The following is a 25,592-nucleotide window of genomic DNA, read 5'->3' as shown; positions in this document are numbered from 1 at the left end:
ATCCCAAAGGATAGCCAAGATGACGAACAAGCTGATTGAGCAACACACACACACACACACACACACACACACACACAAAATAAAAGAGAAAGAAAGAAAGAAAGAAAGTTTATTAAAGTCTTTGGAAGAGCGATGGGTCTATGAGACTGTGAAAAACTTGATACAATGAGATGTGGTAGTGGAGCTACTAAACGAGCATCCACACCAATGCAGAATGCAAAAAAAAGCAAAATGGCAGAACTAAGTCCTAAGTACAACATAGTCATATCTCGACTATATATATCAATCTTAGCATCATCGTCGGCATCATCATAACCATCATCATCATCATCATCGTCAGCAGTAGGACATCAAGATGGATGGGGCTGTGGAAGTGGAGGCATGAGGTTAGCAATAGAACACTGTCTTCCCCTCAAGGGTGAGGTCCTGGTACGTCTTCGGGTCGTAGCTCTGCGTCTAACCAAGGCCACTGTGACCCCCGTCGGTCGGGCTCTGACCCTAAACAAGGAGGGGATGTCCCCAAGTATGATTTGTGAGTCAATTCTCTGTTTGAGCTGTCGGGTCACAGGCTTTGGGTCACGGTTATGTCGAGGTCTCGCCTTGTGGGGGTCTATGTGATCTGGTTGAAAGAACTCCGTGATAGAGCTCTGAGAGGTATCAGTCGAGGGAGAACTCTGCTCATGTTTCCGAGCTCGGAGTATCCTATCGCGGTGTCTAAGCACCTCATGAATGAAACCAACGAAATATCGCTGGTCTAGGTAGGAGAGGAAACGGGCCAACATCCCATAACTATCTCTGAAGAGACCGTAGAAACGCCCTCGAATCTCATAGTAAACAGGACACCTGAAGATGAAATGCTCCTCTGTCTCAACCTCCTGCATGTCACACAGTGTGCATATGTGCCTCTCCCTGGGTAACGGCTCTGCTCTGCTGCTCTCGATACGAAGTCTGTGTGAAGAGACCCGGAACTGCCCAAGGGAGATCCTCAGTGAGTGGGGTAGGTGAATCTGCGTGTATCCTGGTGGATCAATAAAACCCTCCACTGTGATATGTAAGAAGTGATCTTTTTAGAAGCCCAGCTTCACTGGAAGATCACTCGGGCCTAACCAAGTCCGGAATGTGTGTAGCTGGAGTAGATCCTCACGGATAACCTGGTTGACCTCGTGTGATAGGAGGGGAGAGAAAGGAGCATCCATGCTGTACCGGAAAGGAGGTAGTCTGTCCATATGGAGCCCTAGTCTTGCAAACCATCTCTTTGTGCGTGCATCACCAGCACCTCTGATCTCCCCCTGATGCAAGTGCCATAGAAGAGGACAGTGCTAGCCATGGTAACCTGCTACGCTCGGATGTGTAATCCCCATACTCCTTGACTCGGTACAGATATGTAATGACTTGAAATGCAACATCTAGCTGTAATGGGGGTGACCCAAACTCCGCCCGAATGATCTGGTGAGGGACGGATGGCTTACCACGGATCATCCGTGATAACATGAGAACTTGTAGCCGCTCCACCTTGGCCCATTCTATATCTGACAAGTCTGGCCCCTAGCATGGACTGCCATACATCCCTGCTGGGCGGACCAAGGAGTAAAAAAGAAACCCTTTGGTTCGTGGATCCTGAAAGTGAGAGCGGAAGCACTATCTCTCTAGTCTAGCCAATGAAGCATATCCTCTACTCAGGCGCGCCTGCATCGTGGGTCTCATGGTGAAGATGGGTTCGGAAAAGACGACCCCCAAATAAGTGTATGATGAAACTACCTCAACAGGAGACCCATCAAATGCGAAATGCTCATCGCGCATAATGGCTCAACACGTATTGAAGATCATAACCTTGGCTTTACCCAAGTTGACCTTCAAATCATGAGACTCACAAAAGGACTGTAGTGCGTCAAGGTGTCTCTGGAGCCCCTCTGCTGAGGAAGACAAGAGAGCCACGTCATCTGCGTAAAGTAATATCCGGATCAACGTGCCTGCGAGAGAGCAGCCTACTCAATCCTGTGCCTACATTACCGTCTCGAGCTTGTCGATGTAGAGGCCAAACAAGGTAGGTGATAATGGGCACCCTTGTTTGACCCCGATAGTGCTCATGATCTCGTCTGTCCGGACTCCCACAGAGAGAGAGAGAGAGAGAGAGAGAGAGAGAGAGAGAGAGAGAGAGAGAGAGCATGAGCATGCACACATCTACTACCTATATGTATGCGCATGAAATAAATAAATCAATAAGTAGTTGAAGGTGTGTCAGTATATAAACCAGCTTTTGTTTACATTGAGGGTCTTTTGGTTTTGATTTGAATTCCTTGATGAGGGCCACACCCTGATGATATACTGCCCATTTTCCATCCTCCTAGCAGCCTTGACCTTGGCTAATTCCATTGCCTTTTGGTTCAGTCGAGCTCATCTGAGTTCTTCGGTTACCCATATCTTGACTACCCCCGTCAGCTTGTGAGATTGGCATAGAAGCTTGATTCATATATCTAGTGTGGTAAATGTGATTATGGCATGCCCTCTAGAATCACGATTATTAGTTGTGGGATCTATCCCATCTTCATCTTCTTCCGGTCCATCAATGCTAGGGGTGGCTGCTTTGATGTGTTCTAGAGTCTCCTTGTGTTTACCCTCATCGTTGAACACATTGCATTTGCTTCATGCTCCTTGATCTTAGCCTGAATTGTGGTTTTATTCGTGTTTCTGCTCTTGGGGGCCAATGATGCGCCGGCGGTTAAGGCCCCCTTGGTGGTATGTCCTTGCATAGGGAGAGGGTGTTGAGGCAGCAATTGTAGAGTACAGGGTTTGTCGAGGTTGCAGGAGAAGAAAGGGATTTTGAGGAGTCTTTCTGCTCCATATTGGCCATGGTATGAGTGGAATGAGCAAACTTAGCAAGTCCACCGCGGGCTTGTGACAGCTATCTTTGATGATGTGATGATTTGTTTGGGGTTCAATAGCGTAGGCGTAGCAAGTGAGGTGCATGCATGTTTCAGTTCATGAGGAAGAACACTAGTTGTGGCCTCACCAATAATGTGGCAAATGAGATGGATGCATGTTTCAGTGCATGAGGATGCTCACTAATAGTGGCCTCACCAATAATTTGGTGGTGGGTGTTTTGCATGCAGCTTTGTTGGAAATACCTGGATTTTTAATCAAAAGTCATCGATCATCTCCGCTTATTTTTTTGCAATTGAAACACACATGTGGCTCTTTTACGGAGGATTGCAGAGTTCTGCAGAAGATTGCAGATCAGGTGAGGTCTGCAGACATGAGGTTGATTCGTGTTTAAAAAATTCCATATGTGCAGGTAATTTTATTATGTTTGGTACATTTCAACCATTGTGGCATGTTTGCAGATGCTAAGCAAGGAGTCTGTCTTAATAGCAGTGACAAAGCGCTCAGTGTTGGACAAGTGTAAACTGCCTGCAGCTTTAAGGTTGGCTGTTTCTGCCGGTCATACAGAAGCTGAACTTTTGTCTACTGCAGCATCATTAAAAAAAATAGCAGCATCAATTTTTGAGTGAGAGTGCAATGGTCATTACGAGTTCATCAAGTGTTTTCATGTGTTCTCTCTGTATAAAGAGGTCAAATGTGCAAACAAGTTCGGTTGATGAAGTGTTTTTTGGGATGGATGAGATGTTAGTCAGTGATTCTTTGGACTACAGTCCACAGGGGTGCCGTATATGTTATCTCAAAGAAACGGAGCAGCTTAATTATCAAATCTCTTGTGAAAAATTCTCCCATATTTCAAGCTGTCTACGAGTCTTTTTTTTTTGTCCTAGATTTTTGGTAGCTTGATAAGAATTAACAAAGGATCACTTCTTATTCTAGTTCGTATTATGGCTGTCATCAGCAGCATTGCAGATCCACAATTTGTTATACTAAACAGGTACATATATAGGAAAAGGCTCGTTTGGAGCCTTGTTCGATGTGCACCAGTTGTGCAAAACTGGATTTACACTAGAGTACAGGTGTCTAGTAGTGCATTAACCAAAAAAGTCAATTCGAAACAACGAAGTACCGAGGTATACTCATTACAGCAGAGGTGGGACTCGGGAGAGCTCCATCCCAAGCCTCCACAGAAAACCTCCAAAATCCCAACACAACAGAGGGGAGAAAAAATTCCCAAATTTCCGCGATCTCTCAAAACCCTGCTCATGAGGTGGGAGACGAAGGTCAATCCCAATCCTCACTACTGGTTAATGAAAAACCCAAAAAAGCCTGCTCCTTAAAATATAAGCTCTAGCAAAGGAGCATGATGACTTACCGGCGTAGTAGGAGGGTGACCTTTCACTTTGAGTGTGACGTGCTAGAAACAACTTCAAGAGTGAGTTTCTCCAGCATGTAATACACACACCTAATTATCTTGGGGGAGCAACCTGTGCTCAAACCATTGAAACACTTGGAGGGAGAAAAGAATGTTCCTTGGACTATCCTAGGAAAGGGGCACCATCAACCATAGAAGCACAAAGTTAATGGTATCGTTGCTGCCCGCGAAGGATCTAAAACTCTGGTGTCACAAATTACTCCCAAAACAGAAAAATACAATCAAAGGGCTCTCCAAATACCAATTCCAATGAGTTGATTGGAGTGCAGTGTGCCCTCAATTGTTGGCAGCCCAAGGGGCTGATTGGAGAGTAGATCTGCTTCACAAAAAACGCTCATGAGCAAGGCCGAATAGAGGGAGTTCCTGCCCCTGTTCAAAAAGCTAGGGACCATTTCTATCTAGCAGTGCCTTGCAAATTGTTCGCAACATATATAGCCATTGAAGCTCTATTATTTAGACAGCATATGGAGAAGCATGACTTGAATGTCATTTACTAATGTCCTTGTTGTTGGCATCCTTAACATGCACAGTCCTCCCTTGGCCTTGTTGTGAAGAACCCTTGTCAGGAATACGGAAGCCTCTGAAGCTCTTTGTAAGTCTCATAGATTGTTTCAAGGTCCATGCATTGAACGAATCAAGGCTCTATAATTGACTATAGTTGCACAATTCATTAATTCGCTGGTCCAATAGCTGACATCTTTGTACATTGAGGCACTATTTTGTTTAATATACTGAAAACATTTCTTGATGAAGAGTAGTTCTTCCCACTATCACATTATACATGATTGTTCCTAGCCAAGGTATCACAAATTATATTTCTTTTTTTCAACATAGTGAAATTCTATTCAAGAAAAAGAAAGGAGCTGTACACAACATATCATTTGGGTACTAAAACGCTCATTAGAGTATGAAAGGTGCATCTTGGTCTAAGATGTCTAGACTATACTCTCTATCCATAGGAAAGAGGAAGACAAAAAAGATGTGATAGGGACGTGAATTTTGTAAGCAAATAAGCTATGACTAAGTTTGTAACCAGTTTGGCCATGGGGGACTGGCCTAGAGGAGTGATGAGTTCCTGAAAGCCCCTAGTGTTAACATCTAACCGGACACACTGGCTAGACCTAACTGTTAGAATCTAGGCATGGCATCACTTTGACCTCGCGGAGGGGTGTGACGGAGCTAGGAAGTTTTCCCCCAGATAGATTCCCAAGTTTCACATGGGAAGAGGGGTTAAAAAGGCTTAAAAGGTTGCCCCTAGACAGTACCAATGTTTGTTATTGGTTAGTGAGGTTAGAGCCTTTAAAAGTTGCCCTAGGAAACCAACGTTTCCTTGGTATAGAGGGTTAGGGGCATTAATGTGCCACGTGTCAAAAGTTGCCCCTAATGTGCCACGTGTCAGGCATGCAACCTACCAGCTCCACTTTTAGCATCTTTTCCCCTCCTTTAGGGCAGATGGCGTCCAAACCAAGGGCCTGCTCTAGAATTGACCCACTTCTGCATCTTCTCCTGCTCCTTGCTGTGCCAAACCTTCCAGAGGTTGCTGGTCGCTGTTTTGCTGCTGTTTTTCTCTGTTTCCTTGCATCCAGCCCTGTTGCACGCAGCCCGAGTCAAGGAGCACCTTCTGTGATCTGCTGGAGCTCCTCCTGGCGCCTATCTGCTGCTGTACGGCGTGTTTTTCAACCTGTACGGACTGACAAACAGTCCTTACAGACTGTATGATGCACCTAGTGCGGGACAGCATGTTCCCCTTGAGTCAATGCATGTAGCCCCTCAGGATGAGGAGTTTGATGAGTCAGATGATTCGGATGCAAGACCGGTTGAAAGCTTTGATGTATTTGCAACAGTTTGATGCTGCATATACCGGAGGTAACTTCACTGAGAGCTCAAAAATAAAAAAAGCTGCCACTTTCTTGAAGGGTAATGCCCTTCACTGGTAGACTAATTTACTTTTGCAATGAAAAGCTCCCGCGACATGGGTCAAGTTTAAGCAGTTTTTTAAGGTGGCATGGCTGACGACCACGTTTTGAAGTGGACATTATGACTCAGTGCATCAGCTTAATGCAGAGGGTTGCAGAAATTTGGATGAATAAAACAAGAGATTTTGGGATGCCTTGTTACCTGTCAGTTCTTACTGTCAGGTTCCCTTCTCTGAGCAGGTTGAGAAATACTGTTGAGGATTGCCTAAAGAGAGAAGGGATTATTGCACAAAAACGTAGGTGACAAATCTGTCCCAACTCATAGAGAATGCAAATATAGCATATGCTTTGATGCAGACGGATCAGTGGGTTCAAAAACAGCTTGGGAAACAAAGGTAATGCCAGGGATTTAATAAAGGCTAAGTGGTTCGAAAAACCAGCAAAATCAGCCTTTGTTGCAGGCCAGAGGCGTGGAAAGCCTTTGTCACGACCTCGATTGTCTCCCTAGGAGAAGCAGGCACTGTTTGAAGCCCACAAGTGTTTTATTTGCAAGCAGGAAGGCCATAAAGCCCATGAATGTCCTTATCGGAAGAGGAAGGCTTTTTCAGAGGAAAAGCATGAACATAAAGAGGAAATGCAAGGCTGGGGGAAAGATCAGGGATCAATCGTGTCTTAGTTTCTTTGATTCGGGAGCTCGAGGGAATTTCATTTCACCTGAGATCGCAGCAAAGTTGGGTATACGTGCAGAAGATATGGGAGCTCAGTGTGAAGCAAACATTGCTAATCCCGAGTTGGTCACTCTCGTCACTCCGATCATCGGGAATTGCAGTTGCATATTCAGAATTATGTGGAAGCAATTGACCATGCTCAATCTACATAACAAACTAAGGGAAAAATATAATCATGGATGAAAAAATTACACATACACACCATTCTTTTGTCCCACTTTGGAATCGCCATGTGAGTTTAAAATTTGATTTTGAAATTGGCATTGAATCGTCCATCATGGAGGAGTCAATTTATGAATTTTATTTAGTATGTAATGTTCATGACAAAAAGTGAAGCGCAAAATAAATCTTCAATGTGTCAATAAAATGAGCAAATTCTCCTAGTATCTAGGATATATATGTGTTTGGGAAAATAGATCAAGAAATTTTGATGATTTTACTCAATACTAGGTGATTTCTTACTAAGCACTTTGTTGATGGTTTAAGGAGACATTGAGTAGGGTGATGTGTCTTGATTAAATGGGTTTCTTTTTGGCAAGCTTCGTTGTCAATTCTCTTTATATTCTCAGTAGGCCGTCCATGATGGGGACTATATCGTTATTCATCTCTTTCATACTTTTGTAGAGCTCAATAGACTTAATATGCCTTCTTGTCCTTCAAATAAAGTGGGGTTGGTGTTTATGCACTCATTTATTGCCTCCATCTTGGCTTGGGTTCTTTCCTTCATGGTGTAGGCTTCTAATAGAAGCTTTTACAAAATTTGACGAGCTCCTGAGAATAAGTGATGAGAACACTATGCCCACCTATGAGCTCCTTCTCCCCTACCTTAGCTTCGACTGTGTTTGATAGTAGCAAAGCTCTGGTTGTAATAAATTAAATGTGAGAATATTTGATAGATTTGACCACAACACTCTCAACTACATCTAGATGCTTTTAAAGAATTTCAATGTTCTTGTTAGATAAAGAAGACTAGATCTAGTAAGAGAGAGGGTGAGAGGGTTCACTAGAGTGTTGCATGATAAAGCTAGCATAAGAACTTTTGTTCTAAGCTCCAAATTGAGTTTTGATTATTCCAAGACAATGCAAGACATGTAAGGGACGGATTAATATGAGATTCTAGAGAGAATAATTCTAAAGAGAGCATCAAAACTCATATATAAATCTCTCTTGTAGGAATGAACCCAACACTCTTTTAGTGCTTGTGTTCAACTCACTTTTTGTGTACTTGTGCACTCACTCAAGTCATCCTACGCCTTGCACTCCCAACTATGTACTAAGTTCATGCTCTTGTTTGCAACCCCCACTCCTAAACCTTTTAATCCTCCTACTCCTACTCTCACTCTTTCTCCTTTGTACAATTGCAATCACCCATAGTCTCCTTAACCTAATAATCATCCTACTCCTACTCTTAATCTTCTCGTTTTGTGCAACTGCAATCACCCATGTCCCTTTACACAATCCCTCGTCTTTTCCCATAGTCCCTGCCATAGTCTGTCCCTCTTCTCATTGTCTCTACCTACTTCCTAATTTCTTTTACTCTTCTCCCATGTTCTCCTACTACTATTCCACTCCACAATAATATTTCTCAACTTTAAACTCCTTTTAAACCTAAAATTCTCTTTGATCCCTTACATTCAAAACTTAGATCTACTCTCACTCTTTTCTCCAAACCCAAATTCATGTTATAAACCTTGAATCCCTATTGATCTAATCTTTCCAACATCAAACTCCTAGATTTTATGTCTTGAACAAACTCCCCTCTTGATGGAAAAAGAGATGTAATCTTGATTATTTCCCTTCTGTCAACCCTTTTATTTTCAATGTTTTTTTTTTTTGGGGCAAAAAGAGACTTCTATTAAGTATTAAAGAAAAACCGTTAGAGCAAGCTCCATACGGGATACATCATGCAATGCACGAAAAGCTCAAGAGCCAAAAAGAAAGGATTGAGGCTGATAGTGCCATCTCAATCCGGTAGAAACCTCTGAGAAAAAGGGAGAACCTCTCCAAACTCGAAGAAATAAAGTCCTTATAGAAGAGGCTGCCCGTGAAGGGCCCTGCATGCTAGCCCATATGGCTATCAAAGTGTGAACCGTGTCAGACCAAATACCCGTGAACACCTGTACTGGGTGTATCTGGGTGCCATCCAAGGCCTCAGTACATCTGGCTCTCCAAATGTGCCAAGAGGAAATGCTAGCCAAAATCTCCCAAGAGGTGTCCACTGAAACATGAGAAGCTCTAAAGGGAGTAAGTGGTACATCCTGTAGAGAGCAGGGCTCTATCACCTGCCGGCGGATCGAGAGTGCCCAAGAAGAAGGCTCACCCTCATAAAACACCTGGGGCCCGGTAAGAGATAACCATGCGATCGAGCCCCAAGTCATGAAGAAAGGGGAAGTGTGAAAGATGCTGAGTATCCGAGCAATCCCTTTCCAAACAGTCCTCGCCTGACTGCAGTCCCAAAGGCAATGTCGCACTGACTCCTCTGCAGAATGGCATCGAGGACAAGTGGGATCAGCCCCAAATTGTGATCTCCACAGGTTCACTGCGATCCCTTCATGAATAGAAAGCCAAAAGAAAAGAGTGATCTTTCTATTTCTGAGGGATTTCCAGAGCCGCCTCCAAAAATTTCTACGCAAGTTTGCGGTGATGAAGAAGCTTTCCCAATGGGGGGCTCTGGAGGGAATCCAACCCCTACTGTTCAGCTGAAACCTCCTGGCATTACCAATCGTGAAATGAAAGAAGGAAATCCCCCTCTCTTGGTGCCCATGATCTTTCCATTTCCACTCTCCTGGGTCCCACTGCAAGCACCTGATAGGTGCACCTCCATATAACCACAACCTCCAGGATCCCAAGGCCAAGTGCAGAGGGTCGGGGTCTAAGTACCACTGCAAGCCCGCTCCAAGGTCCACAAAACCAGCAATCCTGACAGGTTGAAAGGCAACCTCAAGAAGAATGCCATCCTTGGATGTAGAAAGTAAACCTCCATCCCCAACATCAAAGACTAGTGCGTCTTCCCCTAGACCTCAGAGAGCGATCACCTGTAAAGGAACTGATGTCCTTGAAAAAGCCCCCATCCAAGTGGTGGAAGTAATAGGCAGCTCAACTGTCCATTCCACCGGGATGGTTGCATCTATCTGCTGAATCTTGCGTGCTACCCCTCTGAGGTGACTCACGGACTGCTGTCTCTGATCCACAGGTAGCCTAATTAAAGATTTCCAAGTGCCTACTGTGTAGGCGGGGCCTCTCTCCCATTTAGACCACTGCATGTAATGGGAAGTGCCCAGTGGTCTGGCATGCTCGTCAAGAATGCTATCATTCCAAATGATCGGCTGCCTATCAATCTCTTCGACGGTAGAAGGTGGAATCCTTCGAAGAGTGTTCCTGAAGCTCCCCCAAGCTTTCAGGATGGCAGTCATGAGAGGAGAGGCAGGAGATCTGAGAGGGGCTGATGTGAAAATCCATCGAGGGCTGTCCACCCAATCATCTCCCAAGGTTGGTGTGCAAGCGTGAATGCGTCCAAAAAAGAAATCCTTCCAAGGTTCCTACCCAGGCATGAGTCCCCTCACCACCACCTTACAAAGCAAAGCCCTACACTGCAAGTCCGGGTCAATGACATTAAGGCCCCCTTCACATGTAGGTAGAATAATAGTCTCCCAGGCCACCCTTGCTGCAACATCTGCTGTGCCATCAAGTCCACTCCATAAAAAATTCCTGACTGCTCTGATGAGCTGAGTGATGCAATCCCTAGACCGGCACCAGCAAGAACACACGAACGAGGAGGTGGCCAAGAGAACCTGGTTCACTACCACAACTCTAGATGCAAGGTCGAGTTTGGCAGAGCTCCATAAAAGGAGCTTTTTCCTTATACTTTCTAGTACTGGGGCAAACTGCTGTGCTGGAGAGATGTCCAATCCTACCTGGCATCCCAAATACCTGATAGGAACACCCCTCTGAATCCAAGAAAAACCAATGTCAACTCCCTGGCCTGGAGTGTCTTCATCACTGATCCCAAAGCCAAAGGATTTATGCCAGTTAATGTGTGTCCCGGCAGCTGAGCAAAAAATATCCAAGGCTGTCCGGAAAGAATCAAGTGACTGCAAGGAGGCCTGAATAAAAATAGTAGTGTCATCAGCCAATTCACAGTCAAAAAGCTCCTGCTCCTGCTCCTGTCTCAAGGGCAGTCTCAGCCCAAAAAGCTCAGCCTGAGATCTAAGGAAGATACTATAGCTTCTGCCACAAAAAGAAGAGGAAGGGGGCTAAAGGACATCCCTGACGAACTGATCTGGAAATTTGAAACCTGTCACCCCTTACCCCTCCAATCAAAACCTGGCTGTGGGCTGATCTGTAAAGGGAGGCCACCCCTCTGATCCAAGCATCTGAAAATCAAAACCGTAGAAGAGTGCCCTCAAGAAAACCCCAATCTACTCTGTCATAGGCTTTCTCGAAGTCCAAGAGTAAAACTGCTAGCCTCTGTCCACTCTGCATAGCCCACTCTGTGGCTTCCCAAAAGGAAAAGATATTATCAAAAATGCTCCTGCCATGCGCAAAGCCTGTCTGAGTATCATGGATGAGATCTGGAAGAAGGGGCTGTAGTCGGATGCTGATCGCCTTGGCAAGGATTTTGTAAAGAGTGCCCAAAAGAGTGATGGGTCTCCAATGGGATACAAAATTCCTGTTGCCACCTTTCGGGATAAGGTGAATGAGTCCCTCGGTCAGTGAGTCAGGCATCTCGCCCGAGTCCCAAATGCCCTGCAGGGCTGAAGTAATATGATTACCTATCATATCCCAAAAGGCTATAAAAAAAGAGGGAGTAAGACCATCGGAACCAGGGCACTTGCCCTTATGAAGGGCAGAAAGAGCAGTCTTGAATTCTGTGTTGGTAAAGCGTGCATCAAGTGAGCATAACATCTCTGGGGTGACCAACACAGGTAAACTATGCCAAACTTCATCTCTAGCCACCTCTCTGGCCGGTGAGTTCGGATCTGCGGAAAGAAGGGAGGTATAAAAATCTGTCGCTAAATGCATGACGGTCTCCGGATGGGGCTGCAAAACGCCATCAGAGTCAATAAGCTGCCTGACACTCTCTCTACTACGTCTGGGACCAAGTGTAGAGAAAAAGTGTTTATTGACTCTCCCTCCCATCTGTATCCAAAAGGACTCCCGTGCATGGAAGGCATACTCCCGTGCATGGAAGGCATACTCTGCTCTCTGATCAAGCAAGGTCTATAAGTGAGCCCTTGCCGTAGCAAGGCGCTCCTGTATCCAAGCATCTGAAGGTCGTTTCTGCTCCTCCCTCTGAAGGGCTGCCAACTGCTGGCCGATACCGATCTCTCGCCTGAGTACCTCACCACGCCGAGCACTAGCAACTGAGTGATAGAAGTCGCTGATACTGTCAAGTGCTGTGGCCACATGTGAAGGACCGGCCACCCCCCCTGCATATGAGAAACCTAGATCTCCAACACTGCCTCTGTGAGAGTCTCATCCGTGTATAAGGCGTCTGGGATCCTGATACTGTGAGAACGTCCTCTCAGATGAGGCTCTGAAATGGACAAAATTACCGGAAAATAGTCTGAAGTGGAAACACCGGGTGCAATGCAAACTGTCCCCCCTCTGTCAAGAGCCCAGTCACCCACATAGAATCTGTCAATCCGAGCATGGATAGGCATCTGCACTCTATGGTTCGACCATGAAAACAAAAGTGACTGAGACTGAACAAGAAATGCATCATCTGACCAAACATCTCTGCCACTGAACCTGAACAAGAAGGCATCCCAGCTTGCTCTCTCAAGGGAGTGGATACCACCTTCTCTACCCCCTTTCTTATCCGAAGGTGCCTCAACCATGTTGAAGTCACCTCTAATAATCCATGAATCCGCAATGTTAGCCCACGAGAGCAACTCTTTCCAAAACAAAACACGGTCCCCTCTGTTGTTCGGAGCATAAAGGTTGAGGAAACCAACCTTACGTCCGTGAATCAGAAGTAAAACCCACTGGGCCCTGGAGGGGGTTATGGTACCGTATCCAATGACCAGAGGGAGAACAGAGTCTGAAACTGAAATGCATGTACCTCCTCTGGTTCCCAAGGCAGGAAGCCAAAAAGTCCGGCCTGAGAGCAGCTTACCTGACTTGGAGCAATCTCTGATATCCAGTTTGTGTTCCTGAAGAAAAAGAATGTCTAGGGAACCACCTGAAACACCTGGATGGAGCTGATTCCTGATCAGCTGTCTGCGACGGCGATGAGGGATGCCGCCCAATCCCTGTATATTCCAACTGGCTATCCTCATCGCCGGAGGAAGTGGGTTGGAATACCTTACCCGACCTGGTGGTGGAAACAGAAGCCTCTACCGGAGCAGACCTCCTGCCATACACACGAGGTCCAAGGGGAGGAAAGTCCACAGGTGAGAGAGAAGGATCTCTCAACAGGGAAGCCGATAACTGGCTCTCCAAAAGTAGAGGGTACAAAATCATCATCTGGGAGGCTAGAGAGGTCCTCCAAAGCGGAAAAAGAGTTCCGCTGAGCCAATCCTGGGGAGGGGGTACCAAGGATTCCTACCGAAGCAGGAAGAGAATGTAAAACCCCCTTCCCTCTGTCCAAAGAGGGAGGCACCTGTATTGGATCCTTATCAAAAAGTGGTGTAGACGAGGTGCCAACAACCTGCGCTGCTGAGGAAGGTATAGCCTGATCCAAGGGTGGAGTCGAACAAGGCTCCTGAACAGTAGTCTCCTCCTGTGGCTCCAAGGGGGTAGCCTCCGAAGAGGAGGAGGAGTGAACTAGAGTAGAGGGCCTAGCCGTGATCGGAACCCACCATGGGCCAGCGGTGGCGCCGGGTGCCGAAGGGACTCGAGTAGCCCTAGGAGAGGGGGGAGCCTGTGTCTGAGGCCGTGTCCGTGGAGCGCTCCAGCTCTCTGTCGTAAGCTAGTACGAGCTGGTTGCTTTGTGGGCCTCTTTTTCTTCTTTGGGCAATCTCTGGCGAAGTGCCCCGAGGGTCTGCAAATCCTGCACTGGTCTTGCCGACCTGCAACCTCAAATCTCTGGTGGAAGAAAGACCCATCGGGTCGCTGTAACATGATGTGGTCATCTGAAATATTGGGGTCCTGGACAATGACCCTAACCCTGGGAACCCCGTCCATCATGACCGCCTCAGCAGCCGAAGAGGGCTCGCCAGGGAGAGGGGGGATCTTTGCCACCACACCAAACCTCTCGCCAATAACTGAAACAAGCCGGTGATAAACTGAGGGAAGACCAGGGAACCTGATGAAAACAGAAACTCCCTGCTTGTCCTCTTCAACTGGGTCAAATCCCAGTTGGAAAGGAAACAAGAAGATCCTCCTGTAGCCTAGAAGTAGAAACCCGGCCTGTAGCAGGTCTCTCGTGACGTCCGGGGAATCTAGGCACACTTGAAAGAAACCCCGTCCCAACAAACGAACATCCTTGAGGTGGGGGGCGAGGTCCTGAGGAAGCGCCGATAGCATCCAATCTCTAGCTTGTAACCTGGAGGGGTGTGAACCATGAATGCGTGCGAAGAGAGTCGTGGAACACTCATGTTCGAAATCCTTTTGCAACTGCTGTAGCTCATCTTTTGAAAAAGTGACAATTCTCGCGGCCGGTGTGAGCGGAGACGGATTGATTGAATGGAAACCCAATCGTCAATCGAGGTGTGTTGGCCGATTCAAACACAAAATAAAATTCTGTCCGCTTTCCTGAATCCCAGGAGACCCCTATAGGAGAATAGGGGTAATCCAGAAGGAGAGGGTGATGAAGAAGGGAGGAGGGAAGAGGAGGGGAAGATAGGGGAGAGGAGGAGTGGAGGTGAGGGGGAGAAGAGGAGTAGAGGAGAGGGGAAGGAGAGGGGAGGAGAGGCTGCTGCGGGGGGAAAGCAGCAACAGGAGCGGGGGGGGGAGCAGCAGGCTGCAGCGGGGGAGAGCAGCAGCGGGTGCGGGGGGGGAGCAGCAGGCTGCAGCGCAGGGCAGCAGCGGGCGCGGGGGGGGAGGAGGCTGCAGCGCAGGGGGGGGAGGCTGCAGCGCGGGGGAAGGGGCAGTGCGGGGGAGAGGGCAGGTAGGGGAAGGGAGGGGGCAAGCAGCAGGGAGTGGGGAGAGAGGCAACAGGGAGCGGGGAGAGGAGCAGCAGCAGCAGGGAAGGGAGGGGGCAGCGAGGGGGGGAGCAGGAGGAGCAGCAGGGAGCGGGGGAGCAGCAGCAGCAGGGAGCGAGGAGAGCAGTGAGGAGGGGAGCAGGAGGAGTGGGGAGCAGCAGCAGTTCTTGGATGCGGGGAGCTTTATTGCTATTTTCAATGTTTAAAACTTACTGGGCCCCAAAATCTCCTTTTAATCCTTACCATGGTGGAGACAAGTTTCTTCTAACCTATCTTGATTCCTTACTTCATTACCCTTTCCTCTTCTCCCTCTGCATGCTATTCCGTGGATACAGGTTGGATTTTGCTGAGGATTTGTCCCTTTGGCTGAGGTGGATTGTCCCTATATTGGGATTGGTACATGTTGTTGACCAGGAAATTGATTCTTGGATGCTGTATTTGCTGTGCTTGGCCTGTCCCATGATGAGGACTGATTGATTGCACTAGTTTTGGCACCCACAGGGCCCAGTTAGGGCAACAAGTTTGTTTCCGGGCTAGGCTGGATCCGAGGTTATTGGAAATTACCTGCGGGTAGTGTTCTGTGTAATTGAACTGTCCAATTGAATAAAAAGAAATACTGAAAGGGGCACCAACATGGATTTTTGGGGCCAATAATGCCAATGGAAATGAGAAGTTTGCAAGTGATGAAAATAATTTTCAAGAGAGCATTACTCTAGGGGAAGTTGTGTAATTAAAGAAAGTATCACAGCGCACTTAGGCATTATGGCTTTGGAAGTGTCTAGGTCATGAGTGTATCCCAATGAGAAATAATCCTATATTTGTGCTTGCATCCAATTTGAACAACCTACCTTTTGGCAATAATTGTACAATCTGTAACCCTTGCTCAACCATTTGATTAATAGAGGCCAAATTCTTTGGGATAGAAGGCATATATAAGATATTTGACATCGATTTTTCTCTCGCCATTATGCATCACCAATAGCACACTACCAACATGAGTGATAGCATGTTGAATATCATCCTATGATATAATCATTTACTTTCATTGGTTTCATATACTCAAACCACTCACCAAGCCAAGTCATGAGATTTAACGCTCCAGAATCCATATGCCATGTTTCATCACTGTCTCCATGTGTGATCATGGAGCCCACTACGTGCTTCATGGCAAACAAATGATTTGTAGCATCATGTACTCTATCCCCTCTCAAATCATTTTGTTTGTGATAACAATCATGAGCGAAATGGCCAAACTTCCCACGATAATGATATTTCATATTTTGCATCGATGATTGTTAGCCTTACCAATGACCTCCTGACAAAAGATGAAGAGGGGAGAGGAGAAGAGTGGAGATGAGGAGAGAAGGCATAGCTAGAGAGCACACCACAAATGACTAACTATACACTAGATTTAGTTGCAAATGTAGAATATATACAAGCTCTTTTAGGGTTAGGGTTAGGGCATCTAACCCTTTCCTTTTTAGCACTCTATATGTGTTAGTGCTATGCACATATGATCATATGATGTTGAGCATGGTTTTTCAACACCTTTCCTCAAGATCAACATCATGAAGTAGGCCTTCCCTCCAGATGATGATTTTGGGGAAGCGAAGAAGGATTGAGCATTACATTCCATCACACCCCCTTAATGGGTATGTCCTTCCTCTGCGTCAAACCAAGAGCTTATCGGTGCTTCTTAAATAGCTCTTTACCCAGTGGTTTGATAAAGATGTCTGCAACATTTTCTTTGCTATCACAATGCTGCAGTGTGATGTCCCTTAAGTAACACTCTTTCTTTGATGAAGTACTCTCTGACATCAATGTGCTTTATCTTGGAGTGATACTATATTCTTGGCCAATGCTTGACTCGATTGATTATCACAGCATATTGTTGTTGGCTTTGATTTATCAAAGTAGTGTGTTTTTGACAATAGCCTTCAAGCACCTGTAGTGAGTGCTCTATATGTTGCTTCAGTGGAAGACATGGAAACAATTGTCTGTTTGACAAGCATGATATAGCATCTTGACCAAGGAAAAATGCATATCTATGTGTCGATCTCATGGTCTCATGATCTATGGCATAGTCACTGTCATAGTATCCATGCAACCTTGGATGACTTTCTCTGTATTGTATTCCAAACTATCTTGTATCTTTGATGTATCTTAAGACTCTTTTGGTTGCATTCCAGTGAGATAGTTTTGGATTTGACATAAACTGTGCAAGTGAACTTACTGCATAACAAATATATGGCCGTGTGATGGCCAGATATATAAGAGATCCAATGAGTTGCCGAAAGTACCTGTCATTGACGATAGGATTTTTTGAATCTTTTGTTTTAAACTCTGTTCGATGATGGGAGTGACTGTAATCTTGCAATCTGTCATATGAAACTTCTTCAGGAGACTGTCAACATATTTCAAGAGACTGTCAACATATTTCAATTAATTTATAAAGGTGCTGTCTGAATCTCTTCAGAACTCAATTCCAAGACAATAGTGAATAAGTCCAAGATCTTTCATGTTGAACTCTGCAAATAATTCTTGTTTCAATTTCTTGATGAAGCTATCCTTGCTTCCGGTCACAATGAGATCATCTACGTACAAAAGTGCAATAGTTATGTTTTCCCCTTAAACTTTGTAGTAGAGAGTATGATCTGCATTGGATTTCATGTATCCCAGATTAGCAAAATACTTGTTGATTCTGCTGTATCAACTTTTGGGTGCTTGCTTTAAGCCATAGAGACTTTTCTTGAGATGGCAAACTTGATTCTCTTTTCTTGCTTCAACATTACTTGTTGGTTGGTGCATGTAGACTTCCTTCTTGAGGTAACCATTGAGAAAAGCATTCTTGACATCGAGTTGGTATACATTCCATCTGTTGAGTGTCGCTAGTGATATCAAGAACCGTATGGAATCCATCTTTACTACTTGAGTATAAGTCTCATCATAGTTTTGACCATATTGTTGTGCAAATCCTTTTGCAACTAGTCTAGCTTTGTATCTTTCAATGCTTCCATCTGGATTGTACTTTCCTTTGTAAACCCATTTATTTACAATTGCCTTCTTTCTTGGTGGAAGGTCACATAATTTCTAAGTACTGTTCTTGTACAAAGCTTTCATTTCTTCATAGCAGTTTGCTATTCTGGCTTATCAATTGCGTCTTCGAAGTACACTGGCTCTTCTATAGCCATGATGGTAGTCATAAGAGTATAATTGGTAGTTTCAACTTGAATCGCTTTGCCTTTTTGAGTATATGCCAATCTGGCTGGAGGTCTACTTTCCCTAGTAGACCGTTTGAGTTGTTGCGGCTCTTCTTGGGATGCTTCTGGCAATTCTTGCTCTTCTTTATCAACTTTTTTTTAAAGATGACTGTGTAATCGGTGTGTCCATTTTTTGTGTATTTGAGGTTTTCCATTCTGATTACATCTCTGGAGATGATGACCTTTCGGTTGATGGGATCATACAACTTGTATGCTTTGCTATCTTCACTATAGCCAACCATGATGCATTTACGTGACTTCGATCCAATTTTCTGTGATGATCATCATGTATGTGGGCATATGCTATGCAACAAAATATGCGGAGATGCCTAATGCGTGGCTTGTGTCCAGTGAATGCTTCATAAGGTGTCATATCCTGAATCGATTCGGTCGAAAGTCGATTAAGCAAGTAGTTTGCAGTGGCAATTATTTCTGCTCAATACTGATTCGGAAGAAATTTAGCCACTGGGCTGGTGACCACAAATCCTAAATGAATTGCAAGCTATAGAATCATACTGTATTATTGAAAAATGTCCATCAAATGATAAAGTCCAACTCAGGGAAACATTTTCAAATTATAAACTCCAACTGAATGAAGCAGTCATAAGAAAATAGGACCTTTGAATCCAACTAAATGCAACATTTTCAAATTATAAATTCCAACTGCGTGAAGCAGTCATATCCAAGGACGGATAAATGGCAAATTGTTACTTAAAAATCTGAAGTTATATAGAAAGGTCAAATGCATAATTAGCCCTTAAAGCTATATACTCGGTCAGTATACAACCAATTAACTGTTCTACATTTCACAAAGAGACCACCATTGTATCTAAGGATGAATAAATACAAAGATAATTTGCTATTTTTTTTCTTCAAAGAAGACAATTTCTTTGAATGCCGTGACTTCTTCAAGTTCATGAATGCTGAACGCATGTATTCATCTCCTCTATTTGATCTCATGACTTTAATATTTTTACATGTTTGGTTTTCTACCATGGCTTTGAATTCTTGAAATTTGGAAAAGAATTTAGATTTCTCTTTCAAAAAGTAGACCCAACAATATCTGCTATAGTCGTCGATGAAATTCAAGTAGTAAAGTGAACCATTGATGCTACGGGTCTGGGCATAATCCCATACATCTGTATGTATCAAATCAAGAATACCTCTAGCTTGAGAGGTGCTTCTATCGAAATTGGTTAGCTGGTGGCGCCATTTCCTCCACATTCGGTGCTTTTCAAAGTAGCATGCTTCACAAACTTTTCCAAGAAACTGAAGCTTAGGAATTCCAATTGTCGTATTCTGATTTCTGAGCTCTATCAAGCTTTTGAAAAAGACATGTCCATATCTCTTGTGCCATTTTGAAGAAAGCGGCATCTATTATGGTTGAGCTGACATGGCATGCAAATCTGGTACCGTTGCTAGCATTCTAAACAAGCGTCCTTCCTTGATTGTTTTTCAAACTAGCTGATATCCTCTAGATTTGTCTCTGATCAGGCATTCATATCCATCGAAGATGAGTCGATAGTTGTGTTCTGTCATTTGACCAATGGATAAGAGGTTCTTATTGAGTTTCAGAACATAAAGTGCATCTTTCACCAATCCTTTCGTACTAGTGAAATTGTTCATAGGGACAATGCCTTTCCCTTGAGCTCGATTCAGTGTATTATCTGCTGTGTAGATGACATTCTTCTATCCTTCTAATGGTTTCATCTTTGTGAATCATTCTTAATGTTTTGTCATATGAGATGATGCACCGCTGTCGATGTACCAAGGATCTTAATCTGCTCGAGATTCTAAGTCTCTCTCAAAATAATGGACGTAATTTTTCTCTCACCAGTGGACGGAAATTTTCTATCACTCTATGAAAGTGAATGGAACACTCAATCTCTCAATCTCAATCTCTCTCGCAATGATCACAATGCCTCAGTGAAAGGCAAGGGAGCTTTGATACCATAACCAAATATGAAGAGGGGAGAGGAGATGAGTGGAGATGAGGAGAGAGGTCATAGCTAGATAGCACACCACAAATGACTAATTGTACACTAGATTTAGTTCATTAGAGGGCCGTTGGAGGATCATAAATGTGTTGGGATCCTAACAAAAGTGTTTGGCGCTTCTACAGTTTTGTGATAAGTGGTATAAGACCCTAAACCCTCTGCTTATGGAGCCCAAGCTATGTAGAAAGGGATAAAGCTAGAGGTAATCCAATCTCAATTTTTGCCCAACTTGGGGTAAATTTTCCATTGTTGCTATGAGATGGCAGAGAACATATAAAATAAATTCCTGCCCTTGGCTGCGCACAGTAAAGAAAAGCATCATTGTTGGGTAGCAACATCTAAGGTGTACCACCTTGCTAGAACCTAAAGACTTGAAATCATGCCAGTGGCATACCAAAACAATCTAAGGCATTGACCAAAGAGATTATTTTTTTCCTATTTTTTTGAATCTAAATCCTGGCAACTTAAACACATCTTACTTGATATTCGTGTGGGGTGCAAGCTATGGTTGATGAGACAAAAGTGCATACCATAGGGGGCCTTGGCCTTACCTAAGTCTCATCCTCTAGGATTGGTAAAACACGGTCTTGCATGTATGCATCAAACCTCTACTGTGTACTAGACAACTTACTGCAGAGTAGATTCCTTAACATGATCATGGATAGTAGCATGCTCTTCTATTACTGGCAAGAACTCCGCCAAGTGACCATTGTTGGCACCTACTTCAAAAACACTCTAAGGGGTGATATGGGGTCTAGAAAGAAGGATCTATGATAAAAATTTGGACCATTTCTCGGTTTATGTGTCATCCTTGCACAGGGCCTTGATAATCTTATCTGTATCACTCCAATTCTATTTGAGCCTTTTTGTTTATTGTCTTAATTATGAAAGATATGCAGGTTGTATCTCTAATTCTCCTCATCACTATACTATGAGGGATGTGAATTATCTGTTTAGGTATTTCTGGAGCATGGCGGATGGGAGTAATCTCCCAAGCTTTTAGCTATAATCAATGTCTAGTTTAGTTTTCAAGAGTCCCATATAAATCCCATATACCTCAATACTTGGGAGATAAATCCCATATAACATACCCCTACTATGCTCCAAAAATGCCTAAAGAGAGAATTCACATCCCTATATGTGATTTTTAGTAAAGATTGTTATTATGCATCGGTGAATGCAATCCATTTGAACCAAAGATTTGGATATTGGTGCATCACCTTGACTATAATTTGCAGATGATATAAATGATGCTCTAAACCCAAACATATGCAAAGGATATAGCTCACAATGACTAAAGCCATTAGACTAAAAATTTCTCCTTAGATCTTTAAGTCATGAATTGCAATATATTACCTAAGTGTGCTTTTAGTTCTACATATTCAACAATCCCTACCTCCAAAAGGTCCAGGGCTATCAAATTTACTTTAGTAAGAACGAGAGCAAGAAGCATGATAATTCTCTCCTTCACCCTAAGGCCTGGCCTAGAGATTGGGTCCTGGTCCTTGTGCTCACAAGACAAGGGGCTAGATGGTACTCCTCTAGAGCTATAGGTACAAGGACTCTCTCTGGAAAGAATTACTTACTTGTTGCTAAAAAAAAGCTAACAAGCCTAGACCATTTGGAGGCAAGGATTGCTGAGTATGTAGGATTGGAAGAGAAGTTAGGTTATATGATTGCAATCCATGACCCTAAACACTAGAGGATAAATTTTTGATCTAACTACTTTAGTATGCAGGACTGGAAGAGAAGTTAGGTCATATGATTGCAATCCATGAGCTTAAACTCCAGAGGAGAAATTTTTGATCCAACTACTTTAGTCATTTTGAGCTACACCCTTCGCATATGTTTGAGATTGGAGCATAATTTAATACCATTTGCAAATCATTATAATTATAGCACTATTGTGATGAACTATCTTAAAAGCATGGGAAACATGCAATAGGATACTGTACCACTTCCTTGTTGGAAGTAGTAGTTGATAGATTTGGCCATAATATATGGTACTCCCAAAGGTCACGAGCAAGTATAAGGTTTGTATGCTTACTTGATATATGAGTGATACATGATAATGCAATATGACACATGCATGACGATGCTACATAACATATGAAAATTTTAGAAAAGTAGACTCAAGAGGCTTAAAAATGAGATTAAAATTTTTATTTTATTATATTGTCATAATAAATACATGTACAAAGAAATTGTATGCTAAAGAATTCCTCATCTATTACTACTCTACAAGCTTTAGAGCAAGTTTCATCTCTTCAATGGGCCACATAGCCAACCGCCCATCACAACCACACAACTGGAGTTGTTGCATTGCATCTTCAAGTGTAAGCCTCTCCGATGGGTGTTCTATCATGATGTTATGACAAGTGCATAACACAATGGATTGCAAAGCTAATTGGTTAGGCATGCAAATACCCAAGTTGAAATATTTATGGAGCATTAAAAAAGTGTTCTACCATTTTGATGATAATCGCAAGGACAAACACATAGAATTGTGGATTGTATCTAGAAAAAAAACCCATGCCTCCAGCACAAGCCAGTGTTTTCAAGCATCTTCTTACTTTAAAAAACAAAAAAGGCATCTGCTTGGTTGTAGTAGAGAACCCGTTGTACCCAATCCTCATCACTCTCATCTAGTCGCTTCATTTTCTAAAGGCCTTATGACACTTCTTTAAAATAACTTGTGTCATTTCCCATCAATGATCCTAAATTGAAATGCACCATTTCAAGTAAAATCGAGCAATATGTTGGCAAAGTGCAAGCCTGCATGCAAATATTGGGCCTAATACAAGCATGCTAACTAATGAATAGAGCATGGATTAAATTGTTGCACATTGTTGAGATCACCCAAATCTATGCTTGGTAAAGCTTTGCAGAGTTTTTCACCGATCTCTTCCCAAGAATCCTCTACTACATTCTAGTCGTCTGGTAGTCCTCCAATCTTGAGCTTCTTTGAGTTGAGCAACCTTTCAGCTTGCTCCTTTTCTTCCTTCTGCAGTCGTGCAGAGTCTAAGGAGCTCTTAACTTCTCCTTTCATCAAGATTCAGGAGTGCAGCGAATTCTTATCTTTGAGTTAAGGGTTGAAAGAATGCAAGTTCTTAGACAATCCAACAAGTTGAAAGTCTACAGGTGTGGATTGCAGAGAAACTCACAAAGAATCAGCTAAGGAACAAAAGCTTAGAACTAGCAAAGGTGAAGGTGGCCAGAAAAGAAGGCAAATGGGTTGTCTACAAAGATGGCAAGGTTTTGATCAAGGATTTTAAAGTTAAAACGACAGACCTTCAATCTATAGCTGATGTATGGTCTACATTTGTTTCCTTCTTCTTTGGTTTACTGGTTGAACCAGGTGTAAAGGGAATTTGACATGGTTATATCTTTTCTTTTGAGACACAAGGCAAAAACATTTTTTTTCTCAAAAAAATAAAAAATAAATAAATTGTTGCACATTGGTTTAAAAATCTTGACTCTTTACACCACATCTTCTCCTTTGATTGCATCTTGTAGCATGTCTTCTTCTCATGCCCTCATCTCTGCTCCTTCTTGCAAGTGTGTGTCAACATAATGCTTGAAGGAACCTTTGTTAAATGGTAGCTTGAGGAAAAGATGAGAAGGGATCCCACCATTGTAGTATGGTATGATGATCTAAAGAAGCTCCTCTTTGATATAAGCTATAACTCGGACAAAGGTAGGGTATTCTATTTGCATGGGCATGTTTTGTCATACTACTCATTTACAAGTCTAGGCAAAGCCCTTATACCGCTTGCACGCATACCAGATGTGTTGTAATAGACCAGGACAACCTATGAAATAGACCCAATAGATAGTCTCATATGTTCTAAATCCAATCTTTCCACCAAGCGATATCTCTTTGTTTGTGATAAATGCCACAAAAGGAACATTTCTTAATGTGACTAGCTCATTGCTCTAGCTTTTGGCCATCATGCCCCTGCCGCTTCCCTTTCATTGAGAAGGAAATGCCTCCTTCCTCATCTTGATCAGCTTGCTCCTGTGCCATCCTAAAAATGAACGTTGACCTCATTGAGAGCAATGCCTCCTTCCTCATCTTGATCAACTTGCCATCCTAAAAATTAATGTTGACTTCTTCTCCTAAATCTCAATCACGAGTGTCTTCTTGTTAGATTATGGGACTTTACTTGCATGAAAAGTGCATACGAGCGTTCCATATGCGATGCCCATACACCATCAACAAATGATGGTCTTGTAACATACTTTTCCCAAACTGTGTGGCCATTACCAACGAGGGACTCAGCTAAAAGAAATGCATTAGAATCCCATTTCACAACATTGACAAGCACATGGGTTTGGAATCTACTTCTAGCAACCTCTTCATGTCCTTTATAACTTTGCCCTTCAAATTATGCAACCTATCTATGCTATCTATTATGGTCTCCATCTCTCTTTCTGACATTGTATTCATTTGCTCTAACAATTGCTCTCGATGTACCTAGTTAATCACGTTATATTGCATTTGATAACATAGAAGTCTTGTGCTTAGAGCCAGCACAACCTTCCATCTTGTAGAAATTAGGAGAAAGTTAGCAAGTGACATATAACATGTGCATATAGATAATTTGCATGTTAGTGTAGCTTGAGGTGTACAATAAGAGTGCATGATATAGAATGCATGAAAAAATAAGAAGACCAAAACCACCTTCCCCTTTGAAAGACTCCAAGCACTTGCACCTTAGAAGTAGTTTTATCTAGCACCAACATAGTGACCAAGAACCACTTCTTAGTCCTAGGCTTGAAGAGAATGGCAACTGTTACCAACAATAACGGTTCTATTGTGCCGGTGCTAAAGGTATTGTTACTGATGGTAAAATTAACGTTATCGATGGTACTAGATCTTGTAACATCAAAATTAACGATAATGTTGATAGTCTAGTCTCATGCCATCTTTACTAACTACTAGTAATATTTCCTTTGTTGGCAATAGTACTCATTCTACTAGCAGTAGTACTAGATCTTGTAGCATTAATATTAATGATAATGTTGATAGTCTAGTCTCATGCCATTTTGACTAGCTAGTAATATTTTCTTTATTGGTAGTAGTACTCATTTTACTAGCAAAAAATAGTTATTTTTTAGTGGCTACCGATGGCATTGGCAAAATGATCGATGATAGATTGACAATTTATTGTCAAATTTCCTCTCATTTCAAGTTTTGAGGGTGTTGTTCACCTACCATTACGTCATTGCTTGTTGTAGCAAAGGTGTTCACAATTGTAGCATACGTCCTAGGCTTGTATTCTAGTCATA

At 43.3% G+C, this 25,592-nt stretch overlaps 2 protein-coding genes, 1 non-coding gene and 1 pseudogene across 5 annotated transcripts in view; 2 read left to right on the top strand and 2 right to left on the bottom strand.

Annotated features, from left to right (window-relative positions):
- The window catches only part of LCB1 (long-chain base1), a 71,887-nt gene extending 68,157 nt beyond the window's left edge, over nt 1-3,730 (top strand). Inside the window, exons 12-13 of the mRNA XM_087374714.1 lie at nt 3,111-3,238; nt 3,342-3,730. Coding sequence (XP_087230840.1) covers nt 3,111-3,238; nt 3,342-3,509 — 296 coding nt within the window. The 3' untranslated portion in view covers nt 3,510-3,730. The remainder of the gene's footprint in view (nt 1-3,110; nt 3,239-3,341) is intronic.
- The window catches only part of LOC147905803 (Transducin/WD40 repeat-like superfamily protein), a 375,013-nt gene that overhangs the window by 117,391 nt on the left and 232,030 nt on the right, over nt 1-25,592 (bottom strand). The gene's annotated exons all lie outside the window — the stretch shown is intronic.
- LOC147905804 (pentatricopeptide repeat-containing protein At1g06140, mitochondrial-like) overlaps nt 1-25,592 on the top strand; it is a 191,239-nt pseudogene that overhangs the window by 103,388 nt on the left and 62,259 nt on the right. The gene's annotated exons all lie outside the window — the stretch shown is intronic.
- LOC147905805 (U6 spliceosomal RNA) lies at nt 21,076-21,177 on the bottom strand. The gene has a single exon (XR_015542093.1). It is a non-coding gene; the product is annotated as a U6 spliceosomal RNA (small nuclear RNA).

This window comes from Dipteris shenzhenensis, chromosome 1 (genome assembly GCF_047967505.1).
Source record: "Dipteris shenzhenensis isolate YYH24624 ecotype China chromosome 1, Dip_SZ_1.0, whole genome shotgun sequence".
NCBI classification, from domain to species: Eukaryota; Viridiplantae; Streptophyta; class Polypodiopsida; order Gleicheniales; family Dipteridaceae; genus Dipteris; species Dipteris shenzhenensis.
Note: the sequence above shows the minus strand (reverse complement) of the source record. Positions and strands in the feature narration are given on the sequence as shown.